The 20,462-nt window shown below is 38.2% G+C and overlaps 3 protein-coding genes across 6 annotated transcripts; 1 reads left to right on the forward strand and 2 right to left on the reverse strand.

Annotated features, from left to right (window-relative positions):
- Positions 1-2,616: 2,616 nt before the first annotated feature.
- On the reverse strand, positions 2,617-8,265 carry bub1bb (BUB1 mitotic checkpoint serine/threonine kinase Bb). Of its 3 annotated transcripts, none has more exons than XM_041971107.1 (9): positions 8,161-8,265; positions 7,113-7,255; positions 6,938-6,997; positions 4,652-4,796; positions 4,370-4,566; positions 4,126-4,289; positions 3,833-4,026; positions 3,639-3,739; positions 2,617-3,493 (listed from the first exon to the last, which is right to left on the reverse strand). In XM_041971107.1, the coding sequence occupies exons 2-9, from the start codon at positions 7,253-7,255 to the stop codon at positions 3,211-3,213; spliced, it is 1,287 nt and encodes a 428-aa protein (XP_041827041.1). In that variant the 5' UTR covers positions 8,161-8,265; the 3' UTR covers positions 2,617-3,210. The 3 variants fall into 3 exon arrangements, with proteins under 3 accessions (XP_041827041.1, XP_041827039.1, XP_041827040.1); XM_041971105.1 differs by having other exon boundaries at positions 7,113-7,269; XM_041971106.1 differs by having other exon boundaries at positions 7,113-7,277; positions 8,161-8,260.
- Positions 8,266-8,327: 62 nt separating this feature from the next.
- zfyve19 (zinc finger, FYVE domain containing 19) lies at positions 8,328-11,487 on the forward strand. Of its 2 annotated transcripts, XM_041971881.1 has the most exons (11): positions 8,328-8,526; positions 8,633-8,754; positions 8,841-8,894; positions 8,984-9,141; positions 9,220-9,362; positions 9,490-9,598; positions 9,738-9,956; positions 10,098-10,174; positions 10,368-10,469; positions 10,562-10,716; positions 10,937-11,487. In XM_041971881.1, exons 1-11 carry the CDS (start codon positions 8,473-8,475, stop codon positions 11,019-11,021), a joined length of 1,278 nt encoding a protein of 425 aa, XP_041827815.1. In that variant the 5' UTR covers positions 8,328-8,472; the 3' UTR covers positions 11,022-11,487. The 2 variants fall into 2 exon arrangements, with proteins under 2 accessions (XP_041827815.1, XP_041827817.1); XM_041971883.1 differs by lacking the exon at positions 8,841-8,894.
- Positions 11,488-12,531: 1,044 nt separating this feature from the next.
- On the reverse strand, positions 12,532-19,400 carry ppp1r14d (protein phosphatase 1 regulatory inhibitor subunit 14D). The gene is made up of 4 exons (XM_041971884.1): positions 18,984-19,400; positions 13,764-13,844; positions 13,089-13,121; positions 12,532-12,975 (listed from the first exon to the last, which is right to left on the reverse strand). Exons 1-4 carry the CDS (start codon positions 19,161-19,163, stop codon positions 12,907-12,909), a joined length of 363 nt encoding a protein of 120 aa, XP_041827818.1. The 5' UTR covers positions 19,164-19,400; the 3' UTR covers positions 12,532-12,906.
- Positions 19,401-20,462: the final 1,062 nt, after the last annotated feature.

Raw genomic sequence — 20,462 nt, forward strand, 5'->3', positions numbered from 1 at the left:
TGTTTGGGAAGAATGTATAAAGATTACACTTTGGGCTATCAGAGCTTAGTTTAAAGCTCTTAATGTAATTTCTTGTTACAATCCTCTGACATTTTGAGGTGAGGCTCCAAGATGACCTATAAATCCACTTTAATTCTGCAAGAGAGGGAGAAGTAGAAATTTACACAGAATGTATATCAGTAATGAGTGACTGCAGTGTTAACTGAAAAACCACCAGAGTTTGGAGCAACTTCTTTCCTCTGGTGAGAGATGATTAAATTAATCATCAACATCCTACCATAGAAATATGTTTTATTGTTATAGTCTGCTTATTTATTCATAACTTTCTTTCCACTACAAGCGAAATTTTACTCTTCAACTGGGGCAATTACACTGAAACTTGAACCTATTGCTCAGAAAAATTAAAAGACAAAGTTTGAAGTTAGCTAAATAACAAAAGCAAAGAAGGTTTTACATCCCAGTTGTGAAATAAAAGGCCAAACTTCTGCCTTGATGACAGGCCTAACTTGAGATACAGAGTCAAACCTGTCAGATAACTCAGATAAATCATAGAATTGTTAACCAAAATTAGTTAACAGTTAAGCCATGTACACTACCCCAACTTTTTGCCTCAACAACTGTAGTTCACTTACTAATATATCTTGCATTTCAGTCCTGCAACATACTAAAAGGGAGGGCAATTTAGGGCTAGTAATGAAGTAAAAGAAGAATGGTAATGCTATTTAAAACAGGCAAATGTAATCAAAAGTAGCAACCATGAAAGTTTGGGCAAAGAGCTCCAGGTTGATGACAAATGTGTTAAAAAACCCCAAATGCTAAAAAATAGTATATTTCTCAAAGTACGATTGGATTAAGTTTGAATATTTTGCCCTCTTCGGTGTGTTAACGTCAAACTATTCAAGAAAACTGAATTAATTTCAGTGTGTAAAGGGTAATGGCATACACCTAAGATCGATGCCCTTGATATCAGTTCTCTAAGAGGTCACTGCATCAAGAACTGTCAAGATCAGCCGATCAAACCACATGGGTGAGATTACGGTGGGAAACCATTTCAAACACCACAATACTGAGTTGAATGTCTTTTAAAACTTTACTGCTTTTTTTTTTTTTTTTTTTTGTTTAACATGTCAAGGGGCTGGTTTTACTTTTCTGAGCTCTGGGATGCACCATTCCGCAGTGGAAATGTGTATTTTGGTTAGATTAAGCAGAATTCAAGATGTCTTTTGGAGGAAATAGACGCTGTCTATTCTGGACCAATGATGAAAAAAAAAGAAACATTCAGACTGTTAGCTGGATGTTGGATTAACACATAGAAAAGAGTATGAAAATCTGAGATTAGTTTTCAACTGAAAAAAGATTTATGCAAACATTTTTAAGGGTAAGTCAAGATGACAATATATGTAAAATGAGTATGAGTAGCCATGTTTCTTTCATAACAACCCTGTGATGAATTCTTTAAGTAACATCTCTTTTTCTTGTCTTGTTTTGTTGTAAATAATGCCACTGCAATAAACTGTGATAATGAATTGGCACATTTTTATTCAAGAGACTCTTCCATATGCCAGGGTGGACAAGTGCAGACCACTTGAGCGCAGACACAAAGACCAACTTGCGACCTCTAAATGAGGCAAAGGCTTGAACTAGGAACTTTCTGTTAACTGGTGCATGTAATCATAAACCGTACAAATAGGCTGAGAACGTTGACTGTAAACACGGCCCATGCGGTGCCTGGGTGTTCTCTTTCATATCACTGTAACGCCACTGGACAAAAGCTCTCTCAGGGCCTGTCCACAGTGCATTAGGGAAAGGGAGCTTGCTTGAATTCATGTCTTCAGTGTAATGAGACTGAGCTATGGATTCAAGAAATCATAGCAAAAGGGGGTATAAAGGATGCACTGCAGTGAAGCAATGTATGGTGAATACATTTTAAAGCCTAAATTTTAAACTATAATAGTAAGAAGACAGTATGAGGACTAACCTCTCTAGTGGACCTTGACATAAATTGCTATATTTCCAGCATGAGTGTGAAGTTTGTTCCTCCACATGTGTGTAAAGGAAGCACACCTCTATGCTGGCATACATCATGACAAAGGTCTTTTGGGGAAAACCAAAACCTGCACTGCTCACAGCTGCAATGGATGGATTTCACTTGCTAATGAGCCAAGCACCTATCTTCCAGCCATTCATCAAAGTCTGCCTGGCAAGTGTGTGTGTGTGTGTGTGAAGTGGATCACATCATCACATTAGATTGGGTAAACTCCCAATACTTTAGCCACTAAGCTTCTGGGTAACCTCTTCTGGATAATGATTAGCTGAAATGTTCAGCTGAAAACAAAATGTACAAGATTATCCTGCAGCTTATTATGAAAATAAATAAAAAAACTCAATATCTTTCAACCACTTCAATGCCTTTAGTTCATTTTAATTCATGCCAAGTGACTAAATCAGCAGATTATAATTTGCGCTAAATTGCTCTTGCAGCCCATTAGTAAACCAAATAAACACTATTAACTGGAGTGCAACCTATGATATCCCTCACATACCCCCTGCTGACAGCACATTACTACAATACCGCTCAGTCTCTCTGAACACACACATCCTTCAAGTCATCAGTCAGACGTTTAAACAAGTTTATTAGACATCAGTGACGCATAGCCTACAATGGGCTTTTACTCAAACTGAGACATAAAACAAGCTGAATCACTTCACTGAATCCAAAATTTGACAGTATTTGACTGAATGCAACTTCAAAAAAGCAACACACATGCAAAGCAATCTTCTTAAGAACGACTGGAGACAAACATAAAAGGCAAAGAATGAAGTGAGTAGTGGTTCAGCGACTGAAACATGGAAACAGCAGGAAACTTGAGTGTTCAGTCAAGTACATGTGTGTGAAGTTGGGTGGGTGTATATGTCATGCTATGCTGAGTTTACAGTGTGGTATTCTTTTCTGAATTCCAACACTGTAGTGGTGTTCCTACTTGTAATGATCCCTTCACATCTACAACAATGTGTCTTCAGTTCTAAAATTTTGAGAAAGCTTTACGCTTTATGTCTACTGAGTCAATGGAACTCTATGAAAACAATATTTACAATACATCAATACTGACAACATGATGCCGCTTAATACACAAGCACATAAAAATACACAATGCACATTAAAACTTGTCAAACCAATGCTAAAAATTAATAAAAGAAAAGATAACCTCATCAGTTTGCAACATTGACAGTAACTTGATCCACCTCTCTGGCTTCCTGCGAATCTTGCGCCATCTTTTTGAAGTAGCTTTCAGCGCGCAGCTCTTCAAAGCAGAATTCTGTGGCGCCATTGAAAAGCAGCTCTTTACAGTACATGCTCTGCTCCTGTAGTTTTCCTTCTTCTGCCTCTTTCTGTTGCTGATGGTCCTGCAGTCTTTTCAGAGGAGTTTCCTCTCTGCTTGGCTTACGTGCCGACAGAATCGTGTTCACTGCTGGGTTGATCTTACATGGTGTCCTGAGGGAGGAGCAGATTGATGCACTCATGTTTAATCTACAGTTGTATGTAACAGAGAAAAGCATTCGATCACAGGATTCATCTTACTGTGAAAATTTCACTTCTATTCTTTTTTGGTCACAGAAAGATTCTTGTATTTACTTACATTGTAGGAAGCTGGTCTGACTCTTCAACAAATGGTTGGAAGGTGGGTTTGGGAGGCGGTGGAGCCATTACAGTATGTCCAAACTTTGTTTTCTGTGGCAACTGTGATATTAAAAAAAGAATGAACCTAAATCACCCATTCTGGAATGTTAATGCACACTTAAAACAATAACCAAACACAGCATCTTCTCATACCTTCACATTGCACCATTTTTCAGGTTTCTGTTCATTTTCCTTTGCCCTTGATGTTGGAGGAGCTGCCCAAGATTCCAACTTAGGCTCTGAGGGACCAGCACTTTCAGTTTTATTCTCATCGAAGATCACAAGCTGACTGTTTAAGACGTTGCCAAGGACAGTGCCCCCATGTGACTTCAAGCCTCCTGAAATACCTACACAAACCCATTAAGAAATGTAACACCTTTTCCAAAAACAATGGCGTAATCTAATGACATCAGAGCTCTGATTTCACATCAGGTTTTTGTACTTACTTCTGATTGCTGACCCAGTTCTATTGACAGGAGCAATGGCCTTTTTCTTGCCTTTGTGTCTGAGATCAGCTAGAGAAACTCTTTCAGCTTGTTTAGGCTCATCGTCGCTACCATCGTCCTCCACATTCATCATCACCTGCCGTGACACACGTGCCTGCAGAGCCCTACGAATATCAAAATGACATATTGTCCTTATTGTTCAGACACTAAATAGTTTAAAGAAATAAACTAAATGGATTCATACTTGTGAAAGTGGAGGAGCTTGTCATGAGGCTCAGCACACTTCTTGAACCCCTCTTGATAAACGAGGTCTGCTTTAAGGAAGTTACCCTGATTCTCATACTCCTCAGACCAAGCAATGTAGAGGGATGTCTGTGTCAGTCCTATTCCTTGAGCTTGCATGTACCTGTAAATGTCCAGGGGTTCAGGGCAGTTCTCTGCCTGGTGTCACAAACACAAACATGTCAAAAGATATTAAGGCTGCCAGAATAACAGAATATTTCAAAGGTTAAACAAGAGCACATACAAATTTGATCCAAAGTTCAACATAGCGAGGGTCATTGTGATATTTTTTTTCCTCTGTGAATCTGGTCACAACCCGCTCCAGCAGTGTGGTAAGGTTGCTTTCTTTTCCTCCCTGGGGGAAGGTTTGCTCTGTCCACTTAATATACCTGTAAAAACAGAACTGTGTTAAGACTTAAGATCAGTGCTTCCAAATACAGCTGGATGTTTCCATACGGTCATGTGAAAAAAGAAAGTCCACATGTCAGTTCCAAAGTTTTATTTACCAGGACATCATTAAAAAAATTATCTTGTCTTTACCAAGTCTTAAAATTTGGTAGCTACAACTACCAAATTTTAACAGCAAAACATTAATCCATTTTCTGTATAATAAAAACTAAGCCTAAATGTAAAATCATATAAGTCAGGTGCTGCTTAATAACAGCAAGTGGGAGCACCTTTATAAAAGCAGGTTTAACAGTTTGAGTTTGCCAAAAGCAAGTTTTAACATCTCAAACTCTACAGGCCTTTGCAGAATGGTAGCATGGAACATCGGGCCTCATTCACCATTATTTTCTTACAAATCTTCTTAAATTTGTTTTTAGGTTGCACTTTTTTTTTTTTTTTTTTAAACGAAAACCCTCTGTCATATTCATGAACATGTTTGAAGGATGGCGAAATTATTAACATCTTTCCTCTTAGATAGGTGAATACCAATCTCTCCTAAGCTGAAAGGACAGACCAGCCAACCCTACTTTGCATAGCTCACAATTTACAGGCTGTGTGCAAACAAACAGAGGAGAAACAGATGAGGAAAAATAACAAACAGAATGACAAACTGATGAAAAATCACAAAAAAATAATTAAGATGTGCACTGAAGCCTGATTATAAATGTTTTCTTGATCATAATCACATGGTGAGCTACAAATATAAAAACTGATCTATGTACAAACGGATCATTAACTTGGATCGCAGCTTGGTCCCATGAGCGCATCAAGATGCACATCCACGCCGTGCCATGGCTAAAGGGGCAAGTGGTACACTGTAGAATAAAATGTCATTACATAGCCTACTGTACATTCTACAGTTTGGGAAGCAAACTGCTGTGGCATCACTTTAAGATGCCGTTCACCAACGGAGTGACTGGTGCCTCTGATGAATCCTCCAGGTGAGTCTGATAAGTGTTAACCCGGAAATAACATGGATTTCTTAATAAAAGCAATTATTATAATAAGACAAAGTTGTAATACATTTTAATTATTAATACCACATTCAGCGAGTGGATCTGGAAGTCACAGATAACTTGGAAATTTATGAAGTGATATTCTTGTGGTTGAGGGAACAGATCTGGATTTTGTGCAGCCTTTTGCCTGCCTGAGGCTCTCAGAAAGATCAGCAAAAGAATTAAATCTGTTTTCACTCTGACTTGTTCTTGAATGAATAAAATGGATGAAAAATAGTAGGAAATTATTAGGAAATTATTAGGTTTGGATCTACAATATTAGAATTTATCTTAAATAGCATAATGTTTTGTACTTCAAAGTTAATTAAATCTCTGACAAAACGTTACTGTAGTTTTATTATTGTATATTTATGAACAGATCAGCAAAAAACAACACAAATGCTGATTTTGTTTGAACGTGTTGGCTTTCAGATGTACTTAAGAGTACTCCTGAGTGTTCGTGGGATTTGCTAAGAACAAATTCAAGATACGAAGGTTTTGGTGAATGCCACAATTTTCATAAAATGTTTGTAAGTACAATTTAAGAACAAATGGTAGATGGTCTGTACTTATATAGCGCTTTTATCCAAAGCGCTTTACATGTACGTCTGTTGACACACTGATCGCGGAAGCTGCCATGCAAGGAGCTCAACCATGACCTATCAGGAGCAATTAGGGGTTCGGTGTCTTGCTCAGGGACACCTCGACATGAGCTCTCCGAGCCGGGATTGAACCAGAAACCCTGGACCACTCTACCCACTGAGCCATGCTGCCCCTCATGTTTGGTCATAATGCACAACATCACATAAGGTGGAAGCATGTCTGCACAAACACCTCATACAAATTACCAAGCCATTTGGTGGTGTACTTAGTTTTTTTCCTCACAAAACATCTTGATTTTGGTGTAATTTTTTTACAAATTACCAGGAAAATGGAGTAATACTGTATGTGTTGTTTTTTATCTGAGGTTGCATTTATCCAGTTTGACCTGGTAAAGACCAGATGATTTTTCATTACAATCCGATATGTAAAGTTTAGATTTCAGAGAAGTTGTAGTTTCTTCTTTTTTACAAATGCACATAACTCACCGATCCCAAACATCAAGTGGATCATCTCCGTCATACATGCGCAGCTCACACTCAAAGGCCCTGGAGAAACAAAAAATCACAAATCCTAGTTTCTTATGCTAAAAACTGAATACCATGAAGGTGTTCAGCTGAAATGTTTCCATAACAGGTACAGTGTTTCGAGGATTATCCATACTGTTTCTGTTGGTTGATCGCAGAGATTGCTCCATCTTGCTGCTGACTGAGTGCCTGCTGTAAGGCTGATATGGCTCTGCCTCTCCTCAGTGGCTGGATGTTTTCTTTGCTAAGCTCCCATTCCACGTTGCCACCTTCTGCCATCTTGAAAATAAAATCTAGATTCCTATAGACAGACACTATGCATCAGTTACTTGTAGGTTTGTTTTAAATACTCATAACCATGAAGAGAAAATTATTATTGTGCCACATTCTTTTTCCTGACTTATTGGATGAAATGTCATCATGCTGAACTTGTGAGTCAAGCAAAAAACAATGCAAATGCATGAATTTGTAAAAAAAAAAAGAAAAAAAAAGAAAAGAAAAAAAAAAAGCCGTATTTAATTTGATTTCAGTGGCTCCTCTACAGAAAAAAAATATTAATTTCATCTAGTGTGAAAATGTGTGACTATTCAGTTTTATATGATTGTATTTTGGACTATTTGGACGAAAATTTTAATAAAACAACATGAACCAGGCAAGTTACGTTTGGAAAAAATACAGTTTAGTAGTCTGCTAGCAGCTTCAAAATCTTAATAAGTTGCTCAATGATTCCAAAGGAAATTGTTCTGGACAGACCAACAGACTGATATTTAAATATATTTCTTTTGCCCCTTTTGATTCTTTCTGCAAAAACAAAGTATAGAAACGCAATAAATGGCAAAACAAGGAGACGAGCTCGAAGACACGTGACATTACCTTAAAAATTCTATATATACAATTCTATATTAATAGGATTTAGGATCATACTGAATCTGTTATCAGTCCCAATGATCACATACATCATGATATGCAACAAATAATCCACGTTCTGTTTACAGCAGCTCTTATCCTACACCCGACAGAAAGACAACTGGTGTCTATCATGCTAGCTAGTTAGCCTAATGACATTGGGAAGTGAAAGACATGAAGAGCTCGGATCAACTTTCTCGTAGTTCATCATGTTAAAGAATTTTACCCATCGAAGACAAAGCAGCGTCGATAATCTGCAAATAACTGTTCAATCGTACCACTTATAATCTTCCCTTGTTCGTTTCTTGGATGCTCTGCATTAAACGTTGGAGTTGGGAAGACTCTTTTTTTGAACAGAGCCGCGAGACAATTTGGAGAAAGCTGATTGGAGGAACTGAAAACAGGAAGCCTAACGTCAACGTCATATTACACTTTCCGGAATGCTTCCTGTTTTGATTCTGGCAACGCTGACTCCCGAAAATGGATAGTTAGCTTCGACATTATTTTTAATTGAGTGTTTTTTCTAACATATCCTCACGGTAAATCAACATCAGTTGTAACTGCTTGTCTCGTGAATCTATACGTGACGCATGGATAGTCGTTGTTATTGCTGCGCATCAAAGTTCAGTCTTTTCAAGAAGGAGGTAAATCAATACTGGCTTATATCTAGAGCCTAGTAATACATAGGTATATGGATGTGTCTGAAGGAAAACATTTTGTGTAGTTTACGTTTTTAATGTCCTCTCCTAGCTGGGCTGTAGGAACTGCGGCCGCTCCTTCTGCTCCAGCTGTTTGACTTTCAGTGCTGTGGTGCCTCGCTGTGGCAACACCCAGCAGAAGGTCTGTAAACAGTGCCACGGCAATCTGACGAGGTAAAACCAAAGCCATGCCAAAAGAAAACAATCTTAATTGCAGTTTATAATAAGCTTCTTACTCATCTTATTCTCGTCATTGTTAGTGGCGAATCTTCAAAGGATGCAGGAAGATGGTCCCCTCCGGAAAATTATAAGAAGTATATGATCAGATATGAAAAAAAAGTCAACGGCAAAATCTATTTTCAAGCTTCATCATATTTTGGGCATATGTTAATGTCTTCCATAGACGGATTGCTGCACTTGAGGCCAAACAACAGGGACAGTTGACACAACATGGAGGAAGCAGAAACAGCAAAGTGGGCCACCTACCAGTCAAAGGCCTGAGTAAAGAAGACCAAGCTATTGCTGAGAGACTTCAAAAGTTAAAAGAGGACACTAAACCAAGTAATATATTTTTTTAAGCATCTATCATACTGATCAATTTTTACAAATACAGTGATAATGTATTTTCCATTTTTATAGAATCTGTCCCATCGGAGAAAGAGCTTGAGTCTCGCCTTTCTGCTCTCAAGGCTCCCATCCACCCAGTGCCTTCTACAGTGGAGATGGAGGACCGTCTGGCAGCTCTTCGGGGTCAACCGGCACCATCTCAAGCTCCTCCACCTGTGAGTTGTCCCTGCCTACTTGTTTTTAAAGTTTATACCTTAGAGTATACAGCTCAGTAGGGATTCAGCTCTGAGATGGTATTTGTAAGGAGGGCTGTTGTAATTGCTGATGTGCTTGTGTGTTCAGGTGCACCGGCCTCCTGATAACCAAACTCAGACTGAAAAAGCCAATGATTTGATAACTCAGATGACAGAGGAAGTGGCTATTGACAACCAGCAATCAAATCCTGAATGCAGTAAGTTATTACTTAATCTGGTAAATTTGACATGAACTCAGTAGATGTAATCTCATAACAGTCTTGTGCAGTTTAGATATATGACAACTACTGCTGCTTCATTGCTTTCCTAAAAATAGGCACACTTTATTCTTTGTAGGTGTAGATGGTCTTATGAATGATCTTAACAAGGGACATGGAACAACAATGGATGAGAACATGGAAGATAACCAAGAGACAGCTAGGCAGCTGGAGGCTGAGAAAGACCATTTGCTTGAAGAGGCCATGCAGGAGCTGAGGAAAGAGCACCATACCCAGGATCAGGTTCTTCACATGGCCAAGAGACTGGCACAACTAAAGGGGCAAGACCCAGACAAAGGTGCATAGAGCTACTGGCACTCTAGTCTTTTCTGTTATTCTCGTGTTCACAACAGAATATCAGAAAATATCATAAACATTGTAGTTTTGACAGCAGTATTGAAATGCTTATGTTATAAAGTGACATTTTTGTGGTACACAGTCACTATGGAGGACTTCCAGCAACCTGACAGTGAAGAGGAGACCGAGGAAGAAGCTGTTAGGAGGGTGTTAAAACAGGTCAGGCATTTACAAAATATAAAATATTATTGTACATATTGTACTCTGGATGATAACAAATTATTAATAATTAATTTATTACGTAACCCTAAAAGGCCACTATGAACTAATTCAGAGCTGTCAGGGCAGCCACGAGAGGCTGCTGTTTGACCATTTGACAGACACTACAACTTCATTTTGATTTTGGTTGCAGCTTTCAGAAGAAGCTGCGCTTGATGAGGCCAGTGGCTACAACATACCTTTAGAAGAGAGCGGTCCACGAAACACAGAAAAGAAAAAAGTCTCCAAGAAACCGGTACTCACACTCAAAATAAAAAAAATTTGAATTGTTTCAAAGCATTTGACTGCATAATAGTAAAATTCATTTTGATACTGTTTGTTTTAAAGACTCCATCTAAGAGCAAGATTATACCAGCTGCTGTTGCACACCAGCCATCAGACAGTGATGAGGAAGAGCTTCCATGGTGCTGCATCTGTAGCCAAGACGCCAGCCTTCGCTGTCACACTTGTGATGGAGACCTGTACTGCAACCGCTGCTTCCGGTACCAGAACAATAATTGATCATAATAAACACAGTAAGAATTCTAGGTCATGACTCGGAGTAGGGCCTTGCATGGAAATCTTAATCTTGATGCCCAGGGAAGATGATTTGGAATGCATACCATGACCCATATAAATTGTTTGCTGCCATACTGTTAAGCAGCATGAATATAAAGTATTTAGCATGATGAATTATCAATCCACTCTCCCTCATCTCCCCAGGGAGGGCCATGATAAATATGACAGGATGGAGCATCGAACCACAAACTACACTGCGCCAAAGAAGAAAAATAAGATGAAGAAATGAAAATGAAGCTGTGCTGCAGGTGTTTGCCGTATCAGGCTTGGATCCTTCATGAGTGAAAGATGTGCTCATTAGCCTCAAGTGACTTGTTATTGTTTCTAAAATAGAGTCTTTGAAAGTGTAAACTTATAATCTACCACTAGTAAGAGCCCATTGTAACCCATTAACTTATTTTTGCCAGTCATTTATAGGAAACTCCCCCCCTGCTTTCTGTTCCTCCTAAGGCTGTTATAAATATGGATTAATAAACATCTTATTTGCAGAGCAGTCTTAGCAAAGAAATAGCCTTTACATAATTACTGTACAATACAGTAGCTACAGTATCCAGAACATTACTTATATTTGTTAAATGTAAACATTAAAAGGAGAATTTGTAGAAGTTGTTAGAGAGTGTTGGTCTTTTAGCAATAAAACACAGCTGCTACACAGAACCGTTCAGAACTAAATAAAAAGCATGATTTCTTTTTTATGTAATATGTACTACTTCCTAAAAACAATCATTGTAAGTGTACTTTGCACTCATCATCATTTGTTATTTTTCAAGTTTTTATAACATGAAGAGAGAGCTGTGAACTCATCTGGGATGATGCTCACTACAGGCTATTGTCATCTCCCAACTGAAGATGCACAAAAGAGTCAATATGAAAGAAACACTGAGGGCTTTGTCTTCTTTCTGCTGTCAGTCTCGTAAGTCTATGTTTGGCTGTTACTTTGGCGTGAGCACAGGCTTTCTTAGCCTTTTGCGTAATTCTGTTATAAACAAAGGAAAACTGTTCGGACTTGTCACATTTTTCAGTTTTCCATTTTAAGCACAGAAGCCCTTTGTTTTAAATCAAAGCTATCGAGACTGTCTCAGTCTGGCTGGCTTTGTTCATATTTTCAGTCATACTGTATTGGATGGCTTCTGAGTCAGAGACGAAAGAATGGAAATGATGTTGAGCCATAAAAATTACTGGAATGGAGATGTCAACAAAAAGACCCCCAAATGTATGACACTCAAAAGACCAGAGTGCAGAAACATCAACGTGCATTACCGTCCAGGTAACTGAGGAGAAATCATAATTGCACTCTCCTCCAGGGGCTTGCTCCATTAAGGTTTGTGTGGAGGCTGTTGCTGTGTTTGACTTTTCTGGCCATGTCATACACCACACCGCCACCACAGACAGGAAATGGATGGGGATAATGGGTGCATAGCTAATGGAACATCCTGCTGCTGATTTCAGTGTGTTTACTCTTAGACGTGACATGTCAACAGCTCTTTTGTTTCCATCACTCTGCTGAAAAATTTATGTTTAAAAAGAAAGTAGCAATTAGAAAGTCATCAGCACAAAATCATGCTTTGTATTTTAGAGCCACCATAAAGAAGAACTGTAATAATAGGGTTGTTTAATTTGTACTGTAAATTAGGTGGAAGTAATGCTCATGCCTGTATTTATTTGTATTTCTGATGATACAATTCTGGTCCATCATTTTGTTTAAAATCTGATGTAACTTTCCATAACACAAAAACAGCTTTCTTTTGAAAATGTTCAGTTTTATTCTGACAACACTGTTACCTGAACAAAATATTTATGTACATAAATAAGCAAACAAAAAAAGTACAGTCTTACAGAAAAAAATCCATCTGAGTAATAGTCATTACAATATTCATCACTTGTACATTATTGGTATGTTAATGGGAGACAAAATGTTCTAACAGTCCATAGATTAAAGTGAAAATAAAATCCATTCACAACCCTCCTGCTCTGGTGTTTTGATGCTGACCCAGGATGCCAGGAAAAGTCCAACCAACATGCGAACCGCACATACAGGCATCCAAAAGGTTACCACGCTGGAGATGGGAAGATAAGAGGTTCAACATTGTCTTATGTCTTAATTTGACCTATAGTTATTTTTTCAAAGGACCCGACATTTTGCGTAGACCCTTTATCCTGTAGAGCAGCCCGTTGATAAAGTCCTGTAGGGAAGATAACAGATTAAAGACAAAATGTTCATCACAATAAGCAGGTAATGTGATCTTTGTCTGAATTGATATGTTTTTTTCCTATGCTTGTATGTAGTTCATCTCACCTCTTTTGGCTTTCCACATTCCTGCAGCAGCTCCTGACAAAGACAGCAAATAGAAATGTATTCATTAGTAGCCTATCAGTTGCTTCATTAATGCAGATATTGCAACATTGAATCTAAACAAGGGTCAAATGCTTATTAGGTATTACCACACATAAAAAGGGCCATATAGATGTTGTTGATTAAGAAGGTGCAAAGTGTTAAAATATTTATGAGCAAGAATCAAGCAGACATTTAACTTTTAACTTTAATGGATGTTTTGAAGATGTGGCTCTTTTTTTTTTTTTTTCATTTTTATTTGTTTGTTTTTTTCCCCTTTTATGTAAAAGGTAAAAGCTGCCCTGTTTTTCCTCCATTTAGGATTATTCAGTTAACCAATCAGAGCAAGCCTGGTCATTTAAAAAAAGTGTTACTTAAATAGAGAGGAACTATAATGAAGAATAACAAGCAGTACATAATGCAAAATGTTTTTCTGCAATTAAAGTATAAGGAAAATATGTGTACTACCTTTAAACTACTTTTGATAATATTCTAATTGACTCATTAAACTCTGAGTCTGGGGATGAGTAAAATGTTGGCTTTTTAATCAGCATATAGGTAAAGAAATGACATGGAGAAGTGTTTACATTGCAAGAGAATCATGGTATGTTATATGTGGGTTTTTCTACACAGACGTACCTGCAGCCGGGTTCTTTGTCCTTCGTCCGATAACTCCAGTAGCTCATCTATGTCTATTTCTAACTCTGGGATTTCTTCTTCCTGCAAGGGTACAGAAAAATAAGATTTTATAGCAATGTTCCTTTGTTACAGTATACATATTCATATTTTTATATTTTTGAATACAGCAAGATCTCTTGTAAATTTAATATTATATTAATGGCATCTTCACTTGCTGTGGTAAGAGTGTTCAAAATCACTAAACAGTCATTTAGAGGGAAAGTGCATCCAGCACAAAGCTATGCAAACTGTAAGAAACACCATATTTTTTCTAGCTGTAAAAAAGAAAAAAGAAAAAAAACTCCATTAAATGGTGGGATTTAGGTGCTGTGCTCGTGAGCACTGAGGCAGAAAGGCTGAATGAGGCCATACTTGTCATATATCAACATCAGATTTCATGGATGGTTTATCCAGTTGGCATTTAGCTCAACCCTTACTGAGATTATTTCCATCTTATTCTCTATAGATTATATTAATCTTATATATAAATCTTAGATGGTTCTTCACATGGCAATAAGATGGACAGCATTGACAATAAAAATGACCTGTGCATTTTCAAAACCATACAAAACTATTCTCATAATTTTTTTCTCCTGTTAACAAAAGTGAACATAATTTTTAAAGATTAATGCCAAACTTAAGTACAGGGCAAAGTCTCCACTCATCAAAAGCAAATACAGCAAAGTAATTCATTCATAGCATGGCTTCATAATAACGTCAAACTACATCTTCAGAGAGACTGAGGAGTGCTCACCAGTGCACTCCTGAACACTAAAATATCTGGAGTCAGCAGGTGTACAATCACATTTGACAAGTGTGGTCCCTTATTAGAGTGAATATTTTCCGGTTGGGGAATTTTTGTGGCTGAAGACGAAGGAGCTCCCACAGCTCTCTAGATGAGGAGAGAGCTAATCAGTGTGAAAGTGCTGAGTGTGGCAATAGATGAACCCTCCTTCAGAGTCCCCTGTGCCTTCTCTAATTGATACTTGCTGCCAGTTTGGACCCTGTGAGGTTCTGCTGATCGCTGCAGAATAAATGCAGGGCTGAACCCACAGTCCATGCTCAGTATTTTAGTACTGTGCAGGCTCCTGTGGTTGGTATATGTCTCTCTCTCTCTCTTTTTTGCCTTTGTACCCAACTAGCTAACTTTAAGAGCGTGTTGGTGTTTTTATGCTCATGGGATTATTTATAGTGTACATATGTTTAATATTGAGAACTCATGCCTTGTAGACTTTATTTTTTTTATAGTAAAAGTTTTTTTAATTCTTTAAAAAAAAGTACTTTGTGATTGACTTTGTGTGAAACAGAAGAAACTGTTGTTGTATGTTGTAATCAGATTTGAGTTTTTGTGGAAATTTTTGTGCATTTACCCTGTTGGCTTTCCACAATATACATTCATAACTGCTAAAATGTGGCATAAAATGACCACTGTGGAGCTCACTTAGCTTTGGGGGAACTTGATTTGCATGGTTTGGAGCTTTAAGAAAGTATTGCATTGTATGTCCAATATGAAAGGTATAAATGTGAAAATTAAACTTTAAGATGTGAAAGTAAAACAGTACATTGGAATATGAAATTATTTTATTTATTCTGATTTCCCTCTTTTGTTTTAAGCAGGATGATAAACAGCCCCATAGCAAGATTTTTATTGCTTCATGAAAGACCATCATTATGATCTTGTGTATTTCTTTGGAACTTTCCTCCTAATAAAAAGCATTTCATGTTATTGTTTTTCAGCTTGTCGAGATGAGCCTCACTTGCAGGGTGAACATGGCATTTTAATGAGACTTGTGAGCAAAAACCACCTCAGCAGCAGTTTCAAAAGTTAAAAGCAAAAGACTAAAGCTAAAATGAATGTTGGCACTGCGATTTGAATTCATGAATATTAATGTTGGTTTTAAAAGATTGCAGTTTCAAACGGCTTACAAACGTGGTCGAAATTAGTAGTTAAGATGTGATGACCTTTGCCAATCTATCATTTAGAATCATAAAGTTTTATCATTATAAGTCGAAGTGCTTGTAATTCTTCATGCCTTTTCTGGGATGGTGGTGAAAAATGGTCATGCCAAGCAGATTTTTGAGACATATGGTATTTAAACATTTGTTTATTGCAGTGTTACATAAGTAATGTTTTACAGTATTGCCTGAACTGATTTGTCCAGTTGTTACTCTTGTCTTAATGGGTTATCTCAGATGGCAAACTTGTTTTTAAAATGAGAGTTGATATTTAACCCTGAGGCCTTTTACTTCATTTAGTATATCCCCCTCTAAAGAACTCAGTTTTTTTTATTATTTTGTGATAATTTGTGTTGGTATGATCTAGCATTTTTAAAACATCTCTCTGGCAAGAAGGGTTTGTTATTCTAACACTGTTCAGTTGTGGGTGTAAGCTAGACTTTGCAGCTGCAAGTTAAACTTCCTGTAGTTATCTAACATGTTAAGTAACACAATCTGCTGGCCTAACATTGTAGAAAACTACAGCAAAACATTAACATCAAACTGTATATCCTTACTTACATACAAATTGCAGTATGTGTTTGTAAATGTAAAGGAAACCATGCCCCGGAAAACATGACTGTTTCAAGAAGATGCCGATGCGTGCTTAACTTATCAGACCCCTTCCCTTTTCCTGCCAGTTAACTTGTCAAAATATTCATTGACTTCCCTGATGAAATAGTAAAAAAAAGGGGAAAGAAATGGTAAAACTCTTAATAAAAGCAGCCAAGTTCTTTAGAAAGAATATTATATACTCAATGGGATGACTTTGGAGTACTTTCAGTCCATTTCAAGTTTTTAAAAAAATGGCCTCACATCACATGCAGTTTCTGTTAATGTCTAATCATCTCCATCTAGAACAGCCGTTTACTGAGAACAAAGATCTGAGTTCTGCACAAGCCCAGAATGTGCTTTTGATTTTTTTTCTTTTCTTTTCTTTTCTTTTTATCAATAGCAAAATGTTTTCTTCACGCATTTTTTTGTAGTTTACCACTTTTGAAGTGTGAACTCTGGACTGAAGGGGTCCACCCCGGACTCAGGCAGCACTTGTATGAATTAGAGATGCAGCTAAATAATTCAGGATGTGACACAGGGGACTGATGGTAAATGCTTCCACGCGGAAGACTCCGAAAACCAACAGAGTAACCTTCCCCTGAGCTCCATGCAAAATTCATTATACCAACCAGCACACATGGACAACTAATTCCGCACAAGTGGCTTATGCAAACATCCAGTCTATCACAACTGGACAGTAAGGGGGTTCATTTTCATACTGTAGGGACATTTATCACTCTTAGGAAAAATGTAATGAAGAGGTGGTTAATGTCAATCCATGATTTAAAAAAAAAAAAAAAAGAAATTTAAAAAGTTATGTCTTGTTACCTCTTTGATATGAGTTTCTATCTGTCAGGTAACCAAAAAAATAATTACCTCTATCTAGGCTGCAGATGTGCTGCACATATATTCTTCTGTCAGATCGTGCTGCAACTGGAATGCAAAAGGCAAAGCAATACATGTATATGAGCTAATTGTGTGGTTTGGGGGCAAGACCAAAAGAGCAAGAAGATAGATTTGAGATCTCTTTCTGTTATTTGCATATCCTGGTTTTTACTAATGTGATTTTTTTTTTCCACCCCCAGCTTCACGAGCTTATCATGAATTATCTCAGAGAAGGAGGCTTGTGGTGAAACAACACCACAAGCTTATGTTATATGTATTTTATTATAAAAGTTATTATAAAAATACTTTAAAAAGTATTAAAATTTTCTTTTACTCAACTGCTTAACATTAAACAATCCAGGATTAACTCTGACTACTCACTTTGCAGATAAAGAAATGCTACCTTCCTTGTCAACCTGCCAGTCAGACTGATGCACTTTCATTCTCACATTCTGCAGCATTAGTACATGCCATATGTAAAGGGCTCCTCGGCAGTGTATGGGGACACTAGGCAGAGAGGTGGCTGCAAGCCATCTACAGCCAAGCGTCTCCCTGTGGTTTGCAAATAAAATGAGAAACACTTTGTCTCTGCCTTCTCCAGCATGAAACAGAGGCAATCTTGTCATCTGATCGGTATCGTCATTAGGACACTCATGCTCCTTAACAGACACCCCTAATTCCACTGAGCCATGCTGCACCATGTGGGCGACGAGACATCTGTTGCCATGGTTTCCCCTTAGAGAATGCCAAGTAAATCAATATGGAAGCTCTGACATAATTGGATTGTATCCCACAGCATGGGAATGGAGTTATGAAGGTTTTGCTGTTGTGTTTGAAAGATGATTGATGTTTTATTGTATTTCCATGTGCATATTAGAAAGCAGCCATGTATATAATCAGAGCATTGAGTAGACATGTTATGCACTGTGTTAAAGATCATTTGTCCAGATGTACATTCATTCATGCAATGTTCTTCGGTGTCAAAAACTATTATCATCAATCATTGTCTAATATATGAGTAAATCTAAGTATGTATGCTATGCCCTGCATAGTTAACAAACACATACTTATAGATATCAAAACGATGACATAATATCCTGGATGTCCCCATTAAGGGAGGACATATACACAAACACTGCAGCATTCAAAGGGGATTTTATCCCAAATTTCCCTGAGGACTCTCCAAAGGGATTAATAAAGTATTTCTATTCTATTATTATTTTTAAATGCCTTTTTGAGTTATTTCGAGAAATAAATATGGTGCTCTCATTCTACTCTTACACAGTTGTTATTTACACTAAATTCTAAGCTGCACAACTCCACACTGTTTAAAAACATCTAAAGGCTTTAATTGTTAATGAGCCATATGGCAGCCACATGCTTAAAATGACTGAGGTGTATCATTGAAGTTGCAACATACTTGCAAATGCTTCTTAATGACTTCAACCAGAGATCACCTCTTGGCAAAATTATCTTATCACCATAGCAGAATATAAACGCACACACAGCTGACACTGCAGTCAGGTTGATGACACATCAGGGCCTTGGTGGCAGAAATTGCAGTCATAAAGCACAGCCTCTTGCCTCTCACCCACTCCTCTTTTAGGTTGCTGTAATCTCTCACACATGATGACTAGCCCACCGTTTATTGCCTCTGTTACGCTCTTCCCTCTTCTCCTCCTCTCTTTAGGCATCCAATACAGTGTACATCTTAGTGTGTGTCAGTGCAAGCCAGCCCTGTCCTACCTCACAGTCAAAGAGCAAGTGCAGCTGTCCGTCGATCCACTCCTCAATATCCAGCCTCCTCTGCAGGTCCTTACGGTTGTATTTAACTGTCAGCTTGCCCAGCTTACGATGCGCCGGCTCCTCTGTTTTGTCCTGCACCTGAAACATCACCCTGGACTGGGTGCTAGACTCCGACGCCATGGCTGCCACGGCCTCAAGAGAACCGTGGAGGCTCACTGTATCACTCACAGACAGAGCCACAGGCCGTGACTACCCTATTCTGTGCCTCTATATCTCTGTTTCTGCTTTTCTGAGGGCTGCTGTTCCCACGCGTATCTCTTGTTATCTTATGTGTTGGTGCTCTCCGTCTCTTCAATGCTGGCTCTGGTTCCCTGCCTGCTCTCCCTCCCTCTCTCTAAACCTCACTGTCTTGTTCTCCTTCTCTCCTCCTTCTGCAACACCCACTGGCTGCACTATCTGGAGAATGGTAATGAGATATGGCTCTATGCGTTTGTGTGTATGTGTGTGTGCATGCGCTTGACTGGGTGTGTATTTGCTTTTTGTTCTCTTCTTCTGTCTCATTGCAGGTGGGAGAGCATAGGTCAATTACAGCAATAAAAAGTGGAAAAAGGGGGAGAGGGCAGTCGACGTGTGATTCTTATCCCGTCTTACATCATAAAATATAAAAAAATCCATTTGTGCTTTTGTTGTTTTCTCATTGATCATTGCACATGAATCAAAAATATAACATACCAGCACATATCTTTTTATTTCCTACCCTATTAAAGTGTCTGAAATATATATTGCCCCAAAAGTCAAAGGGTTTTGACATTTAAAAGGCTCCTCTGTTCACAAACACTTCTAACAATAGTCAGGTTCCCCTGATAGGTGAGCCAGAGTTTCTCTACTGTGGTAGTTTCTTTGTCCTTTATGACAGCCATTATCAGGTGTACGTTTAATAAGCCTTGAAGTCAAATTGGCATCCTCAGTTAAGCCCTCTTACATTATGGATGAAGAGGAGAGCAGCTCTCATGGGTGTTAAGAAGCCAAATGTCAAACAAAACTCGTTAAATGATCAGTGTTTGCAAAGTCAAACATCAACAGCTGCACATAACCTGTAGATCAAAAAATGTATAATTGTAAATGTTGATTCAAAATTATTACAGGTGACACAAGAGAGATAACAGGGTACAAAGTTTCCACAGATCTTATTACAGTATGAATAATGAGGTTTGGGTCTTTGTTTTGGCAGGGACAATCCATCAGTCATAGCGGCACACGTTCACCCACTGATGCACCGTCTGTTACAAATACTGAATTATTGAGTGCCCCTGGCGGCTCACCTTTCCAGGCAAACAAATTCATTCATCCTGTTTCATGCTGCTTGGGTCTGCCCTATCGGGATGGCTAAAAAAAAGGGACCTGGACTCAAGACCTCTGTTAGGTCTTCTCACCTCTGACCTGGAAAGCGGTAGCAGTAAATAAGTTTGACCTCTGCAG

This window comes from Melanotaenia boesemani, chromosome 20 (genome assembly GCF_017639745.1).
Source record: "Melanotaenia boesemani isolate fMelBoe1 chromosome 20, fMelBoe1.pri, whole genome shotgun sequence".
NCBI classification, from domain to species: domain Eukaryota; kingdom Metazoa; phylum Chordata; class Actinopteri; order Atheriniformes; family Melanotaeniidae; genus Melanotaenia; species Melanotaenia boesemani.